Source organism: Morone saxatilis, unplaced genomic scaffold (assembly GCF_004916995.1).
Source record: "Morone saxatilis isolate NCDOM2014 unplaced genomic scaffold, NCSU_SB_2.0 Contig5, whole genome shotgun sequence".
NCBI classification, from domain to species: Eukaryota; Metazoa; Chordata; class Actinopteri; family Moronidae; genus Morone; species Morone saxatilis.
Genome location: NW_023340095.1, coordinates 23,871,996 through 23,890,497, shown reverse-complemented (window position 1 = coordinate 23,890,497; position 18,502 = coordinate 23,871,996). Strand labels below are relative to the sequence as shown.

At 40.6% G+C, this 18,502-nt stretch overlaps 1 protein-coding gene across 1 annotated transcript in view; it reads left to right on the top strand.

The window, feature by feature from the left end:
• Window positions 1-18,502, top strand: part of LOC118339579 (diacylglycerol kinase beta) — a gene marked incomplete in the record, with an annotated part of 127,149 nt that overhangs the window by 37,896 nt on the left and 70,751 nt on the right. The window contains 9 exon segments of the mRNA XM_035677291.1: window positions 6,053-6,316; window positions 7,899-8,051; window positions 8,534-8,583; window positions 9,976-10,050; window positions 10,990-11,109; window positions 12,673-12,790; window positions 13,332-13,420; window positions 15,464-15,580; window positions 17,129-17,227. Coding sequence (XP_035533184.1) covers window positions 6,053-6,316; window positions 7,899-8,051; window positions 8,534-8,583; window positions 9,976-10,050; window positions 10,990-11,109; window positions 12,673-12,790; window positions 13,332-13,420; window positions 15,464-15,580; window positions 17,129-17,227 — 1,085 coding nt within the window.

Below are 18,502 nucleotides of genomic sequence, written 5' to 3'. Positions count from 1 at the left end.
GTATAGCGGCAGCAAGTGGTTCTATGAAGATAGCGAATAAAGGTGGAGAGACTGTGCATCCTTGCCTGGTGCCCTGGTGAAGTGTGAAGCTGTGTGAAGTGATCCCGTTTGTGGTGACAGTAGCTTTAGGTGAGGTGTATAGGGTTTTAATCCAATGGATGAACGACTTACCAAATCCAAATCTGTACAGTTTATGTAATAAAAAAGTTTACTTGATTGAATGCTTGTTGTGTTTCTAGTGATATGATTATTGTTTTGGTTTGAGTTTGTTGTGCAAGATTGATGATGTTGAATAATCTTCGTAAATTGTCAGAGCCATGTCTTTTTTTTAATAAATCCAGTCTGGTCGGGGTGTATTAAGGAGGATATAACTGTTTCTCATTTGATAGCTAGAGCTTTGGTGATGATTTTTAAGTCTGTGTTAATAAGTGATAACAGGCGGTAGCTAGAAGGTTGCGTTGGGTCTTTATTGGGTTTGAGTAGGACTGATATGACAGATGTATTCATGTGTGGAGGAATTTGAGATGTTTTTTGAATTTCTAATGTTAGTTTGTAAAATAGGGGGGATAATATATGCCAAAAGTGTTTATAGAATTCGGGGGGAAAACCGTCGGGTCCGGGTGATTTATTGTCTGGCATTTAGAGTAGGGCTTTTTAATGGTCTGTCAATTGTTTCTGCATCTTGTTTGGATAGTTTGGGTAAGTCCAGGTTATTAAAGAATGATTGTATCTCTAATGGGTCAGGATCTGTATTTGAAGAGTATAAATTAGTGTAAAAAGTTTGAAAGATGTTTTTTATTTATTGTGGGTTTTAGGTAGTTTCACCTGTTGAGTTTTTTATCGTTTAAATAATTGCTTTCTCTTTTTTACGTTGTAGTTGACTAGCTAAATATTTGCTTGGTTTATTGCTATTTTCAAAGTTGTCATATTTGAGTTGTATCAAAAATTGTTTTTTTTTGTTTATAATTTCATCTAACTAAAATTTGGTGTTATGTAGCTCCTTTTTTATTTGTTCGTTGGGGTTGTTTAAATAAATATCTGTAACTTGTTTTTTTTTTGTTCCAGATGTTTTTCTAGTTCCTGTTCCTTTTTTTTTCTTGTTTGTTGAGTATGATATTATTTCTCCTCTAATTACTGCCTTACCGGTTTCCCATAGTACTGAAGATGAAATTTCGGTGGAGTCGTTCGATTCCAAGAAGGATGCCCTCTCTCTCTGTATAAAAGCAGTGAAATCAGAGTCTTTGAGTAATGAGGTGTTAAAGCGTCAGTGGGGAGAGTATTTTACAGCTGATTAAATGTTTATGCATAGGGATACTGGAGCGTGGTCACTAATTATGATTGAATGTATGATGGTCTTGGATACCTTACTTAAAAGTGTATTCCTGACCAGAAAGAAATCTAAACAAGAGAATGATTGATGTGGTGGAGAAAAATGAGTATATTCTCTTAACGATGGGGTTGCTCAACCTCCAACTGTCGCCAAGACCAAAATCTGTCATGTATTGTTTTAATAGTTCAGTAGAGTGCCAGGATCTTAAATCATCTGCGGTACTTGATCGGTCGATTGTGGGGTTAATTACTGTATTGACATCGCCACCGATTATGATATCTGTAGATTCTTGTAATGTCGAGAAAAATGTGTTGAAGAAGGATGGATTGTCGGAATTGGGACCATATAGGTTGGCTGATCTAGCAGCTGGGCGCCGCCATGTGTAATCCAAATCTCATCTCAGCGGTCTCGCAAGCTCAGCACATCTCACCTCCCCTGGGGAATCTGTGACTTTTAATGTGACTGCATTTTAGTTTCGCACACCAATGATCTGGTCTACACCTACTTAATGAAAGTTGTTGGACTCACTGACTCCCAAAATACCTTAGTAACTATGTGAGGTGTAACAATAAAAAAGTAAAAATGTAACAAAAAATCCCCAAGCATTGCTCTCTGGTTGTTTCAGTAGAACACAACAGACTATGCTATGCAGGCTAGGCCTTTAGCATGTGAAGGACTTGAATGCAACTCTCCCAACCTCCACACTAAGTAAATTCAGTATGCAGAACAGGAAGCTGAAGTTTCACAGTTCTTATTTAGTTCTTATGTTATTGTCTCCTTCCTCTGGCCAGTTGTAAGTAGTTTCCCAGTCTCTGTTGTAGCTTTGTGGTGACTCACAATTTCTCCCGTTGTGTGTTGCATAGTACAGACGGAGACAGGTTAACCTGCACTTGACACACGTGTGCACGTTTTGATTGACATCCAACACGGCCCTGAGATGACAGCTATCCCTGCTTTCTTTTCTTTTTTAACATAATGTTCTATTTCATTTTTGAGAACAGAGTGAAAAACAAAACACTCATGACAACAAGGATATAAATGAACAGATGACAAACCCTAAGGGATGGAAAGAACACGCCCACATTACATGGGAAGACATTATACAAAGATTTCAGAGCTTGGACACGTTACACAGATTAGGGACGATTCAAAGCAGTAAGACACCACGTGGAGAACATTACATATTTACAGAGGCACTGGTGGGACAGCAGGTCACAATGCAGCATCCACTACGTACTATTTCCACTGTGCAGTCTGGGAGGTGATTTAAAAGAGGCACACAGCTTATCAAAAACAATCTCAGTCCCCTTCAAGACTGAGCTCAAGCACACCGACGGTAAAACTTTAATTATTTCTCCTTACCGTTGGTTAAGCCGTCCAGCGGTATAAACGTGTATAAAAACCACAAAAGCATCTGTCCTGCAGTGGTAGGCAGAACAAATCAAACTGTGGGAATCCAGTCTCAATATGAGGGACAATCTGTGAGAAACACTGTATATCTGTTAGGCTCTAAATGCTCCCAATAACCAGTGAAGGCTGCTCGGGTTTAAGTTGTGTCTCTAAGAGAGAGAGTAAATGTGTTGCACATGTTGCCTGCCAATAAATAAACAGTTGTCAATTCTTGATACTTCCTTATCTCTTATATTTAAGAATAGTTTAATAAATAAGGCTACACAATAAACAGAAGGCTTCAAGTAGACCCAGTGATTGGTATCATCCATGCACATTTACTTTGATGCAGCAACTTCACTCCAGAACCCTGAGTGAAAAATATGTCTGATATTGAACACAATCTGATCCAAGGGAGTTAAAAAAAGATCCTATCAGAAGATGAGATTAATAGACATATTAATAAAAGTAGAGGGACCTGGCCACTTTGCCAAAAGTCACCACAGCATAGCACGTCTTCTTCAGGGTATCATGTCTACATTTACGGCCTTTCTTCACCTCTCACTGACCAGAGCTGGAGACAATGTCCGGGTGCTGCTCTCTCGCCTCCCTCTGTGCAGTGTGTCAACTGAGTCTGCCTCCATCATTCCATGTGAGTGCTGTGTGGGCCCTGGCACCAGGTCCTGCCTGTCTGCTCCTCACTGCAGAGCAGCTGATGAGACAGATGGACTGTTGAATTAGAAATCTATTTCTGTGGTATAATGCTTGTAAAAGTAAGAGGCAACAAGTGCAGAGAGGCTAAATGTGAGTGACGGCGTGTCGCCGTGGGTAGCAGCACTGGTGTCTCAGCTAGTTTAGTTTGCGACGTCCCAGCTCGGACTTCATCTAGAGACGTCAGTTGCATGTCAGTCCCCTCGCTCTCGGTCTGTCTTTACTGTGAATTAAGAAATGTCAGTAAAGTCATCTTTTCCTTCCTGCTGCATTGTAAGCTTTGCAGGTGATTGTTGCAGTTCAGATTAGTCAATACTAGTTTTCCTCACAGACTCTGAAGCCTCTGATGTTCTTGCTTTGAGCTATGTGTGTGTGCACATGACGGCTGCCTCGTGTATAGGGTTAGGGTTCAGGCGGTTGGGTGTTTACGTCCACAAAAATGAAAGGTACCCTGTGGAGTTTTCTTGAAAAGAAGCAAGTGTTTTTTACATTCACTGTTCACCAGAATACATTGAGGTTCAACAAACATAGGAATGCATTTTCTTTTCACTTTCCAATGCCTTTATTCGTGCATCGCTGCATATCTTATCACATTGCCACGCCCGGTAGGTCAGTGAATAGTGTGAAACCGTTGGCAGGGGTGTGTGTAGGCGTCACATGTGTGCATGAGACAAACAAACGCGGGACCTACTCATATTAAAGCTGCTCTGGGGTATCCTGGGAGCTGGCATCCCATGTACCTGTAGTATTGACTCAACATTGTTTAGCTTTAGTCTTGTTGCAGAATTAGACGCCCTTAATTACAACAAAGTGACGGTAACAAAATAAGAACGAAAAATGCGTGTATATTTTTTGTTCCAGTGCTTTGTGTAAAGACATTTTAACTCTTTTCCTGAGTCCTTACTGCAGCGGCCATGGGTTCAAACTGTGGCCCTTTGCTGCGTGTCATCCCCTCTCTCCCCCCCCCTTTCCTGTGACTATCAATTAAAGGCAACAAGAGCCCCCCCAGAAACTGCTCAATAACACTACCAGACGTCAAAAACTCCACAGGGATTAGGGATCTGCATCTCCATCACAGAGACCGACACAAAATGCATCTCAGTTGCCGATACGATGTGATACAATACACCCCTATTAGGTGTATAGGCCCTCTACTAATAATCATATATAAATAAATCATATTTTCCCTGGGGATCCTGGATAGCTGCCCGGGGTTTCGGGTCAGACCTGTGGCCCTTTGCTGCGTGTCATCTCCCCCTCTCTCAGCCTTTCTTGTCCATTGAAAAAAGGCAAAATAAAAAGCCCCCCTGCATTGTGCAAAATCTAAAGTACTCAAGGAAGATATTCCCATGTCGGACAGGGATTATTCTACTGTGACCTGCTCCTTGTGTATATTCTTTCTGATTCTCCAGGTACAGACAGACAGCTATGTGAACAATGCAGCTCACCTTGCAGCTGCTCGTCTGTGCATAAGAAATGGAGAAAAAAGCAAGCGAGCATGTCATGAGTCTAATTAAGGAAGCCTGTCGTCATATTGGTAAAAAAAATGAATGAAAAACTTTCACTTAAGGTTTCTCACTGAGTTCACTGCTTGCTGTCTGCTTCTACTTCAGCTGACAGAGCCTGCACTGACACCTGGTGGTAATCTCAAATAACATGACATGAACCAGTCTGGATAAAGCTGATCAAATCCTTTAGTATCTTCCAGTGATTTTTAATGATAGTTTTTAATGGCTGTACATTATTTTACATTCCATAATCTTTCATCTGGCGCTGGGAGGTCTTAATGTCTGAAGCATCAGACCAGAGATAAAATGAACAATATTACCATCAATGGTGCTGCCTGAATAACTATAGAGAATAGTAATATTGGTAATATTATGCTTTCTGTTTCCTGCTCCTGACTCATTATCTGTCTAATAACCCTCTCCTGCTCTCTAACATATATAGATTATTATATGTTAATGCATGCAAACAGATTACTGCTTTTCACAAAGCTTCCAAAAATAGGTCTTTCTCCTTTTAATATTGAACCCATGCAGTTTGTGTAAACAGTGATTGTCTCAGACATTGGGTATATAGAGAACATGAAGAGTAGTCTTTCTTCACTGACTCATTCTTGCTGCTACTGCCGCTCTCTTTTTCTTTCCCTTGAAACAATATCTGACCGCAGAAGCCCGTTCCATTGACGCAGGCATCTCTATTCAGACCGAAGTGGCCTGTGCCCCCATTACAGGTACCGGAGCAGGCCGACTAGCCCGTATCATCAGGGTGATATCATCTTAATGGGACAAGAGGCCTGCTGGCTATAACCTCCTGCTCCCTTTTTGTTGTGTTGATGTGAGCTCATAGTATTTTTGCCTGTGGATCAGTGGGTGATTTGATGCTTTGTGAGTTTTTAATGCAGTGTTGTCATTTTATCTGCTTCCTGTCCCTCTACTGTATGTATCCTGAGCTTTTTTGTATTTGGATCATTGTGAAGTTTTACACTATTTCCACAGTATTTCTTTACGTTGCTCCTTACAATTAAACAACTCTTTGTGCATCTAACAACCCCTCCACTCATGCTCTACTGTTTCCTCAATTTCTGTTCATTCTTTCCATATCTTCTCCACTCAACAGGGATGAATGGGAAAAGCATCCTGTCTGCAATGGGCCGGCACACGCCGGAGCACTCCGGTGTGATGAGCACAGCAGGCTCAGGAGCCACCACCTCACCTTGTTCATCTCGCTCCTCCTCGCAGCGCTCAGGGACTGGAGCCCACACACCTGGGGGGCCCCACAGATCACCGTGCACCCAGGTCAAAACCTCAGAGAGCAGCAGCAATGCCCTGACCCCCAATGCTGGTCCTGCCAGGTCGCCAGTGTCCCCCAAACTTTCACCAGGTGAGGTTAGCTACACTGAGACAAGACTGACTGCAAGTGGTTAGTGTATGTTGGCAGATAGTGCCATAATCAGTCTGACAGTTGAATGACTGGTGGTCCTTTTGGTCCTTATTTAGCAGGTCAGTGCCAAACCTGTAGCGTGTCCTCTCAGAAGCCCAAGATTTATTAAGAGCTGAACATGTATTTACTGTACAGGTGGAATCAGACAGTTTATTATTTATTTTATTATATATAATTTATTATTAACTTTTAACAAAGTTGGGCTGAAAACAAAATTCTCATTCTTAATCTTAAGGGTTAGTTTCTTGAGCTTGAGTTCCAATTCTTGTGGCATTGCTCAGTTGTCATGGAGATGGTTTAGTTGTTAGAATTTAATGTCATAATGTTCTTTATTATTTAATAATTGCTTTATTTAAATTAACTATTATTTTATTGTTCTTATGTAATATTAACATTTCTGAATTTAGTTTACATTTTTTGCTACAAAACACAAACAAAAGACGTTTCTAGTTACCTGCATCTAAATAAAACAATATTTAAGATCAGAAATCTCTAGGCATGCTAACAAGGATAAAGGATATGAGTTAGATTAGAAAACATTTGTGACGTTGATCCTTGGGGACAAATGTACTCTCACTAAAAGTTGTTGTTTCTGCCACTGACAGGCTCATATTGTTATGAGTGTCTGACAACATTATGGAAAGGATCCCTTCAGAGATAGACCTTTTGTTTAACCAGAAACAGCCGTAATATAGCAATTACTCACCACCACACTCACAAAATTGACAACAAAAAACAACAAATCTACCTTGCATATGATGGAAACAAAATAAAACTCACCAAAACCATCTGTCAGTCCTTCCATTGTTCCAACAATCAAAATAAATCCTTATTTCGCTGACGTAGATGATGAAAACAGCAGTTTCAGACGCTCTACTCTGCTGCACAAGGAGCATATTATAGTAAATAAACCACAGAGAGACTGTGATAGTAACACAGGCAGAGGGAGTGTGATGCCATTCTCTGCTCAGGACTCCATGACTCCACTATATTGTTACATAGTGAAGAATTGTTTGCTGCTATATTCAGTGTTTAGTGAAAGAAATCTAATAACAGTTTATAGCTCCTGTTCATGAGAAACAATGCTTGTAAGGCGAGTAAAGATAGTTGGATAAGAGGTTTGTTTTGGGTGCCTTTGTGTAAAACTAGAATTTGAACACACTACAATGCTGTATTTTTTTAGACATGCCTCGTTCCATTTAGGTGCTGCTAATCCAGTTATGGCTTTTAAGATCCCTGTCACATGATGTCATATTATTTTGGTCAGCAGCCTGTGGCGTTTCCATTCTCTGTCTATACTGTAAATAGTGTTTTGTCACCCTGTTCGCCACTGCTCTGTTTTGTTTCTACCTGCTGTAGAGAGAGTTCTCTAAAGCTGTTAAACTAATACTTAAATGTGTAATTTAGTTGCCGGTGCTTTTACTCTGCTCATTCCATTAATTTCTCCAGAGGAACCACAGCACAGCAGAAAGAGTGATGGGTGCTGTGAGCAGCTTTGAACGCTTGTGTTGTACATCAACAGAGAGGAGCCACTCCGAGAAGCATTTGTCTCTGCGAAGCAGCCCGTCGCCCCAGAAAGCCTCCCCCCTGCCGTCTCCCCAGGTGGTCTTTCTCAAGGACATCGTCTGCTACCTTTCCCTGCTGGAGAGAGGGATGCCAGAGGACAAGCTGGAGTGTGAGTGACGGGGATGGGGTGTAGGCGGAGGGTCAGCTCCTCTCAGAGGGGTGCACAGTGGGAGCAGCTGTCTTATGCAATGTGTGCATGCGCTCAGGCCACTAACGCAGCTTGCCTAGCAGTGTGCCAGCTCAGGTTGACAGCAAGAGTAATAAGGCTGTTCCTTCCGTCTCTGACTGCCTCCCCAGAGACCTTAGTTACAGAGGTCACACCTCCCACACAGGGCAGGTCAGTGACTTGCTTAAGCCCTGCTGTGCCCAATTGACTTCTTTAGTGGCTAATGCTGTACTGGCGTACAGTGACAAGACTAATCTCTGCTAACTGGTCCCCATGCCGCGGTACAGAAGTAGCACGCTCCACTTCTTTAGCCCCGTGGCCATCTGGAGAGAGTCCAAGAACGAATGTTACAGCTTCAGAGAGCTACTAATAATCTGACGGTATCTGAGTCACCATGGGATCTCTGTTCTCTCGTTTCCCTCTAGTCATGTTCCGGTTGTACGACACAGACGGCAATGGGGTTCTGGACAGCTCGGTGAGTCGGCTCTCTCTTTTTTACTTTTGAACCTCCCTCTCTTTTCTTTCTCCCTCCCATCTTCATCTTTCTCTCTGTGTTTTGTCTCTGTTTGTACTTTGCATACAGCAGCTCTAAGAATAGAAACCTGAACACTCAGAGACAGCTGTTGTGTTTACATGAGGTCATTTGTAATGGATCTGCTCAGTTTGATATTAGCCATGTGCTGAAGTTATCACATAAACACACAGTCTCCTCTGTTAATATGTTATATACGCAGGGAAATACATAGTACACATACAGACTTTTTTACACTTTGTACTTCACATCAACATTAGGGTTTTATATACGAGATTCACTTGCCAATAGATCTTGCTCTAGAGCACCAGCATCTCAGACCAAAACAGTAAGCGCTATGACCAGACTCCACTGACTAAACCAGTAATTTATCCTAGCAAATAAATGTAAAACACACTTCAAACTGGCCGGAAACAAAACTAAACTCACCAAAGCTCTCTTTGTTAGTCTTTCCAACAATCACCAATGCTGGTTTAGTCAAAATAAATGCTTAATTCACTGAGTTAGATGAGAAAACCATCTAAAAAATTGGCTACTACGGCTGCCATGTAACATTGGCTGACCCTTGAAGACACATGCCCACGTCAGGGTACGTCCACTAAAAAAGGCTCTGATTGTTATTCTAAGTGTGACAACATTATGGAAAGGATTTGTACAGAGATAGACCTTTTTGTTTAACCAGCCGTATTATCGCTATTACTCACCACCAAACTCCATAGAATAATGCATTTCACCTCACATATCATCATAACACTGGAAGTTCATTCAACTAAATACAACTCACTAAAACCGCCTTTCTGCTGTTTCAACATTCACCAACTCTGGTTTGGTGGAAATAAATCCTTAATCAATGAGAAAAATAAGTTTTAGTCGCTCTACTCAGTTGTACAGGGAGGAACTTGCATGCTAATATGCAGACCGGCTTTGTAAACAAACCACAGAGAGGCTGCCACACAGGCAAAGGGATCTCTATCTCTGCTGCTCTGTAAGCCCCACCACCACCCCAGCATCCACCTGTAGGCTCTGGCTAGGGGTTAAGGTATTTACTCATCACTCCCCAATATCTCACTGTAAACATATCTGCAGGGAATGATGATGTTGGAGCCTAGACGCCAAAATCTAAATATGCTATACTGCTGTAATAAACATCACAATGTGAGTTGTCTGACTCACAGTATAACCTTTAAAGTCAGTGACTTTACCATTGGCTAAAAGCACATTATTCACGTCACAAGCAGGCACATGCCTTAAGCCTGTCATCAATGTTTGAAATGTATGAGGGGTGATGGAAGGTAGAAGGTAATGATGCCCGGTTTGTCTTTTTTTTTTTTGTAGGAGCTGGATCGCATCATCAATCAGATGGTGCATGTGGCAGAGTATCTTGAGTGGGATTCAACAGAACTGCGACCGGTGAGCAAACAGGAAGAGAAGCGTGAACAGATCCTCTCTCCTCTCCTCCCTCCTTACTCACCTTTAATGCCAGCTGAAACCTTAAGTGACAAACACAAAGTGAATTTTAGTTCCAAACCCCACAAAATAGCTTGAAATAAGCTTTCTCAGCAAAAGTGCTACACAGAAAAACAACCGGCTCGTTAGTCTATTATTTGCATTTTGCAACAAAATCTATATCAAAAACTCAAAAATTGTGAAACCGGAAACATAATTATTGCACTTTTTATACTAATAAATAAAGCATTAACTGCCACAGTTAATTTTCAATCACTGTTTCAAAATTGAGTATACATTACATCCACTATGAAAAATTATTAAAGCTAGTTATAAAATGCTTAAAGTGCATCTCTGTCTATTTTATTGTTTATTTAACAGGGACAATGCACAGTAAGTACACACAGAGTCCTACTTTGAACCACAGTATGTAGTCTGCCTGTTAATTACTACTTTACTACTTTAAGTTAATTACTTACTTTTTTGTGGATGTATACACAGAACATTCATAGTCTGTGCTTTGGTTTAAAACATAATAGTAATAATAAACTTTATTTAAACTGCACCTTTCAGAACAAAGTTACAAAGTGCTTTACATAATTGAACTAGGATTAAAACTTTTCAGCACTGAGCCAAATATGATCAGGCAATTAAAATAATCCAGAAATAAAATGGAATAAAACCCCTGACAATAAAGATAAATACTGATAATAAAACCTAGCAGACATGTTGCCAGTAAAACGGTGAGCAAGCATTAATAAAAGGCGGTTTTGAAAGTGATTTGAAGGTTATTCAGCAAGGCTCAGCTCCTCAGGCAGGGAGTCACAGGGCTGAGGGGCCTCGACTGCGTCATCTATATATACTGTGTATATATGTATAAGGAATATATCTCTGTCCCTTCAGATACTGAAGGAGATGATGGAAGAGATCGACTACGACAGAGATGGGACGGTCACGCTGGAGGAGTGGATCAGAGGAGGCCTCACCACTATCCCTTTACTGGTCCTGCTGGGCATGGATACGGTACATACTAGTTTGTGTGTGTGTGTGGGTGTGTGTGTGTAAAACTTTATGGTTTGTCTTTACACAACCATTAAACTTTTGTTCTACATGTTAGTTCAAAGCACTTGTTGGTTGTTGTGAGATCAGTTGTCAGTTGGTGTATTTTCTCTTGAAGTTGAGTTTATTTCCACGCTCTCTGGACATTAAACTGGACCACCTCTGACTACAGCTGACCACGCAGCACGAGATTAAGGACTGTTGTGTGTTATTTTCACACAAACGTGGATCCATGACAACATCGCCAACCATTCAGCTGAATGGACTAACTAAATAGGGACGCCTCATCCTCCAGTGAGACATAAGGAGGAGGGTTATGTATTTAAATCAACAGTGAATACTGTGCAAACTCTATGGTGGTCTTCAACCACAGTTCCCCAGCAGCTGGAGCTACCAGTTTCCAAGATCATAACCATGCCAACTAGAATCCATGGATGTTTACTAAGGTCCTGCTGAAAACCCAGGAGGCTGCCTTTGAATTCAGGGACAAGGCAGCCCTCAGATCTGCTAGAGCTATCCTGCCCTGTGCCATCAGGGTAGCAAAACGCACATATGTATGGAAAATCCTGCATGAACTCATGGCCATAATGTGTATGTAGCAGGGCACTACCTGTGACAGCGATGCCTCATTCCCAGAGGCACCAAATGACTTTTATATATGATTCAAAGTCATGAACGACACACCCACCAAGAAGGCTCTTCAACCTGCTGCCGTCTGAAAAAATGTACCGAAGCATCTGGGCAAGATCCTCAGCAACAGCTTGTTCCCTCAGGCTGTCAGACTCCCTAACACCCTGCTGCCCTCAAGACTACATGGACTACACGTTTGTAACTTGTTTTATATCTTGTTCCTGCACCTCCTTTTTTTTATGTGTAGTCTAAATATTTGCTTCACTCCCACTGAATGTTGCATTATCTGTCCTTTTGCACCAGGGACCAAGAGAAACTCTTTTGTTCCAATATGTACTGCATAGTATACAGATGGATGTCCTAAGTCCTGCACCTTTTTGGTCTGTGCTTATGTTAGAAAAACGCTAGCTAACTAGCTAACCAACAAAGTGGAACTGGATTTTTGAGTATGATACACAATGTTACAGAAGAGAATTACAAATGTCAATGCTCTGTGGTGGGCAAACTCTAACTGTTTCTAAATGACCTCACATATATTTTTGAATCTGTGTACAGCTGTTACTTGTTACTTATTGACTGACACTGTATATCTGTGATAAGCTGTTACTGTGGATACTGTAGTTTGAAACACTGTCTGTAACTGCTAAGCAGTGGCAAAATGACATCTTTTTTTATATCTTACATTATTACTTAAATTATTGTGTTTCTTTATTTGACAGATTATTTATGTTTTGTAAATATTTGACAGATTATTATTTTTTTAAGATCTTATAAATGATTAATTGTAATAATGTTTAAGTGAGCTACTTTTAAAAAATTAGAACTGAAAGACGAGGCTCTCCTGCTAGAAGTAAACTGTACTTTCAGTGCTTCATCCGTCCTCTGTTCTCCTCCTAGAATGTACAGGAAGACGGGCAGCATGTTTGGCGTCTGAAGCACTTCAACAAACCAGCCTACTGTAACTACTGCCACACCATGCTGCTCGGAGTGCGCAAGCAGGGCCTCTGCTGCTCCAGTGAGTCGCCGTGTCGCCTGCCTGTCCGGTGCTCTTCTGTCTCCTCAAATCCTTTTGTCTCCATTTTCCCCCCTTCTTTGACTTCCTCTCCTCTCCATCTCTGTCATCATCTCTTTGTCTGCTCCTCCGTCTTTATCTGTTTATCCACATCCGACTCAAACTTAAGTAGTGTGTTCTGCCTGAGTGCCTCGGAGTCAATGTTGTTTTTCAATTAAAGTCCTCACAGTCGCCATTAAAAAAAACATTAAGAATGTTATCACGTGTAATTTCATTACTGATTGAATTCTGCCGGGGTGCAGCTCTGGAGGCTGACGTTATTGGCAGCGCTGAATGCAAGTCCTCACTTATTGTCTGAAATGATCTGTAATGTGGTAAACCTTTTATTAAATCCCCTGCAAACCATGTTTTTAGTTGTTAAAATGAGAGGACCAATACGTGTAAGACGATATTATTCAGTATTCAAAAAGAGGAGCATGTCGGTCAGTTCTGAGGCTGGTGTGTAATGGGAAGTAAACTGCAGTCTCTGCTTGTTTTCCCACAGTATGCAAGTACACAGTGCACGAACGGTGCGTGTCCAAAGACATTGCTGCCTGCATCAGCACCTACGCCAAGTCACGTAGACACACCAACGTAAGTACAAACGCAGCGCATGAAAGGCTTCTTTCTGCACATGAAATGGCGTGCTAATGCTGCGGGGTAATGACACAGGAACACTGACCTGTCTGTTTGGCAGGTTCCCACCAGCTCATGCTCCTGTTTAACGGAGCAGCGAGAATCATGGGACGGTCTGTGAGGTCATGCACAGCCTCTTATCTACTTAATATCCTCTGTGTTTTAGCATTGACGCAGTTACGCTCTATAGAATTATTTCTCCGGCTCAGGTCACATGCTGATTACGGTCTGTGGAGCTTTGTACTGTTCTTCACTTCTGGGGTATGACCAAAACTTCCTGCCAGGCCTCCCTCACATCAGTTCGCTTTTGTTTAGTTTGTTTTTATTTATTTATCAGGCCAAAACACAGTAAACATCCCCCTGTTCCAGTGTCTCCAAATGTGAGCATTTGCTGCTTTTCAGACAACCAAGCAATCTGAAGTTGTGACATTTTTTTTAAACTAAACAATAAACCCATTAATTTGGGGTTATATCATGTCCTTTACAACACTTAAAGTACTAGCTAGTTTTTCTTACCATACTTGCTACTACTTACTACTTTAGCCATTAGTCATTAGGGGTTGCTTTTTTATTTTCCAGGAAAAAATCTATGTGAGAAACAGGTTAGGAATTTCAGATGTTCCTAATTTTTGATACAGATACATATTCTGGACTGCTACTATATATATATATGTTGCTTTTTATAGGTCCAGTATTGCCATTATACAGACCTTAAATACATTTTATTCCTGTGGGATACAATCAGTCACCCTTATGACTAATGACTAAATATAGTATGATACAGAAATGGCTGTATCTAAAAAAAACTACAGTGAGTTATATCAAATGCTTGGCATCACTGGATTCAGAACAATCTTAAATTGAAAATGTCAAATGAATGTTAAACGTTTGCATTATTTAAAGAAAATCAACTTTGTCTACCAATTAAGGCATGATAAATATGTGGAATTAAACATTTTGATTCAATGAGGCATTTCCTTAACACACTAAATATGGTAATTAATTGGTTAATTGCAACTAATAGATGCATACAATTTTTTTGGGGTGCTTTTTATTTTTTTATTTCATTCATGTGACAGCTGTAGACTGACAGTAAAGAGGAGAGAGAGAGAGCAGATGACATGTTGCAAAAGGCCACAGGTCTGAGTCAAACCCATGACTGCTGCAGCAAGGACTCAGCCTCAGTACACAGGGTGCCAGCTCTACCAGCTGAGGAACCAGAGCGCCCCACTCATAAAATAGTAATTAGCAAAATAATTTCATTTGAAACATCAACATCAAAGCAACAGCACACCCATTTTAACCAGGTCACAACATTAAAAATGAGGTAATGGAACTACAAAGTGCATACAAAGTACTGATATAGTAAAAAAAATGTAAAGTAACAAATTTATTCATAGCTTTTTGTATAGTTGTATATTGTATGGTTCTCACAAAATCCCACAGCACATTCGGCCTTGCCTCACAACACCCCGTTTGGGAACCACTGGATTCATTGAGAAAATGCTCGTCAGTGGCGGCCCTAAAGCCGACGTTCTCTAATCCCATAAGTGGATCACAGCGTGTGTTTTTACTTATCCAACAAAGAGAAAACTGTTTTTACTGCTGTTGAAGCTCCACAGTCATCTGTGTGTTGTATGCAGCAAAGCTTGAAGTGAAAAGAAGGATTATTTGCTTTTTATCCAGCAAAGCAACCAAGTGTCTCAGCTGTCATTATTATCCTGGTATTATTTTTAGCTCCATTAATGTATTCTTTATCTCTAGGTCAACAGTGGAGTCCCAGGTTTTATTCATCAAAACTACCTTTGTTTCAGCAGCATTTCATTTTTAATTAAAACCATTATTGCACGTTATTGTTGTAGGTATATTATTATATAGTTTGCAGAAAACATTAAAACGTTCAACACCCTAAATTATGTTTAAATCTTTGCTTGATAACTAATTAAAAATTAAAAAAATAACACTGAATACTGACCTTCTGTTCTCTCTCTCTCTCTGCAGGCTATGCAGCATGTATGGATGGAGGGTAACTCTCCTACCAAGTGTGACCGCTGTCACAGAAGCATCAAGTGTTACCAGGGCCTAACGGGCCTCCACTGTGTCTGGTGTCAGATCACTGTGAGTTGCTGCCTTAATGTAGACACAGATTACTCTTAGCAGGTAACAGTGGCCATATTCCAGACTGTACTGACCAATAGAAAAGCACTGTAGGTACACAGTAGTATCAGTGGATTCATTGAGTTGTTGAATATGGCCATTACCTGTATATTCTGAGTCTGTCTGTCTCACTCATACAAACACAGGCACGGTTGCCAGTTTATTAGGTCCACCTAGCTAAAACTAATGACGTCTAATACAACAGTCTTGCTATAAATCCTTCAGTCATCTATGCTATAATGTTCTTTTCCTTTAACCGTTTTAGAGAGGTGTTGATTCAACTGTACACTACAACAACAGCCAAACAGAACAATGGCCAGCCATCAGGGAGAAGAAAACACTTAATTTGTCCAAGAGGAATCTTATTAGGTATTAATGACTGGTAAAAATAAAAAAATACATAATACAGACAGATAATTATAAATATGTATAAAATTCCCTTAAAAAATAAGGAAAACTGGAAATAATCTGCTGATTTTACACCAGCTTCATGCAGTTATTGTGTTCACTGTTCATTGCACAATTTATCAGTTGTTCTCTACTGTTATTGTTGAATATAATATAATGATAATGAAATATCTATAAAATACACGGCACGGTGAAGACGTGAACACAAGCTGTATTCACAGAGCCTTCACTCTCTGATGAACAGCCTCGTCCTGCATTAGAAAAGTGAAAACAACCAAAGAGCTAATAGAACAATGTTCTGTTGTTGTCAAGTTGTTCTCTACTGTTATTGTTCTGCATTGAATATAATATGAAATATCCATAAACTATGCCACTTACTCAATGAAAGAAAAGGGCTCCCTTAAGGAAAAAGGTTGGGAACCACTGGTCTAATGTAATACAATTCAACAGCACAAACTGCAGCCTCCAAGATGACCATACAGTCGACTCAACACCTCTCTGTCAAAGAAAAGCTGAACGTTATAACCTTCATGAAGGGAGGCAGGACTGTTGTATTGACCTGCATTAGTTTTAGCTAGGTGTACCTAAAGTTTACCTTCATTCCCTAGAGACTTACCTTAACCACAACCATTATAAGCCAAACCCCAACCCTTACCTAAACTTTAAACACACCTCGACCCTAAAATCGAATGCCTTTTGTCCCCAAATATAAGGCTAATCCCTACAATGTACTGTGTCCCCATAATGTGACTAATACAAGTAGGCACACGCCTATATACATTTTACTTGCGATTGCTTTTTAAATCCACTAGATGTCACCGCTGACCTGCTCAACATTAACCCTGCTGTCAAACCACTCCGGTTCTCAGAGCAGTTCTCATTACAGCGAGAAGAATATTCTGCACGCAAATACAAATGAATACGTTTTTGATTTAAACTGTATGGCCGGGTCAAACAGTCACTGTATACTGTCAGGATAAACAGCCTCCCTAGTGTGGCGTTTCATACAGTGGTAACATTTGATACACTCAGTGCCACAGATGGATTACGCCCACAGTTCTTATGTTTCTGCCTCTCCTCTCCTCTTCTCTCCTTTCGTAGCTCCATAATAAGTGTGCATCTAATGTGAAGCCAGAGTGCGATGGAGGAGCCTTGAGGGACCACACTCTGTTGCCCTCGTACATCTGCCCCGTTGTGTTGGTGAGAAGGCTTTTCTCTGCTGTCCATGCACAAGGCTGCGCATATGCTGTATATTGAAGCTATGTTAGCTTCCACAGATAAAGTAGTTTGTTTTCAGTATTTTATCATTCACACAGAAAAAAGAATCCCCTTCAGAATCTGTGAGCAGAATGAATGTACACTCTCTAGGCTCAGAATGTTGTTTAAAAAGTTAAGATTTTCCTTGTTGACAGAAACCAGAGAGAGCGGCCAGTTTGAATTTCTCCACTGAGCAATATTTTTAGTCATGGCTTTCTGTGGAACAATGGCTGCTACTTACAAGCGTCTGTGGCTTTGAGAAAGCGGGTCGTCTGCTAATCAGAAGGTTGGCAGTTTGATCCCCGGCTCCTCCAGCTGCATGACGAAGTGTCCTTGAGCAAGATACTGAACCCCAAATTGCCCAATTGTGAATGGGTGAATGTGGCATGTAGTGTAAAGGGCTTTGAGTGGTTGGAGAGACTACAAAGGTGCTATAAAAGTACAGTCCATTTACTTATTTATAGTTTATTTAATAGGGACAGATACAGGAAACATAGACAGACTTAAAACAGCTATATGTTGCAGTATCATAGTGTTTATAGTGGATGCTAATTCACAACATCTGTCCCTCAAAGGGCGTTTGACAGGAAGGTTAAAAAAATAAACAGTAAACGGAATACAAAAGAGTCGTAAAACACAGAATTAAAGATGTCACATATGAAAACTATACATGAGTACAGGTTTGTTGTTGATTTGGTAGCTCTTAGCTGCATTCAGTCTGTAGGCCAAAGTGACCCAAATCAGATTATTATGCTTATATGACAGTGTGAACAGCACAAATCACATGGTATCTGATCTTCTAAATTCTGATTCAGGCCACTTTCATATCAGATACAGGTCTGATGTTCTGTATTGTGGCCTCAGTGTGAACAGTCATATCAGACTGCATGTGAATTTTGCCATTCTAAATTGATAGTAGACATGTGGGTCACTTCAGGAACATAACCTGTTCACAATCAGCAATAATGGTGCATTATTTGTTTTTGTCCAAGATTTTCAAGGCCCGATTGTAAAGACACGCTATGGATTTAACTGCAGACTGGTTGGCCTGGGACCAGGCAGTTAAACCATAAGACATACGTGAGAAAATCATTGATTTCTGTATGGCGGTGTATGTGGAGGCAGGATTTTCTTGTACAGAAGTGTCACCCCAAATACTTCATCAAATCCACGGAATACCTCCATCGCAGCTGAGTGACTGAGTGAATGTCAATCCAA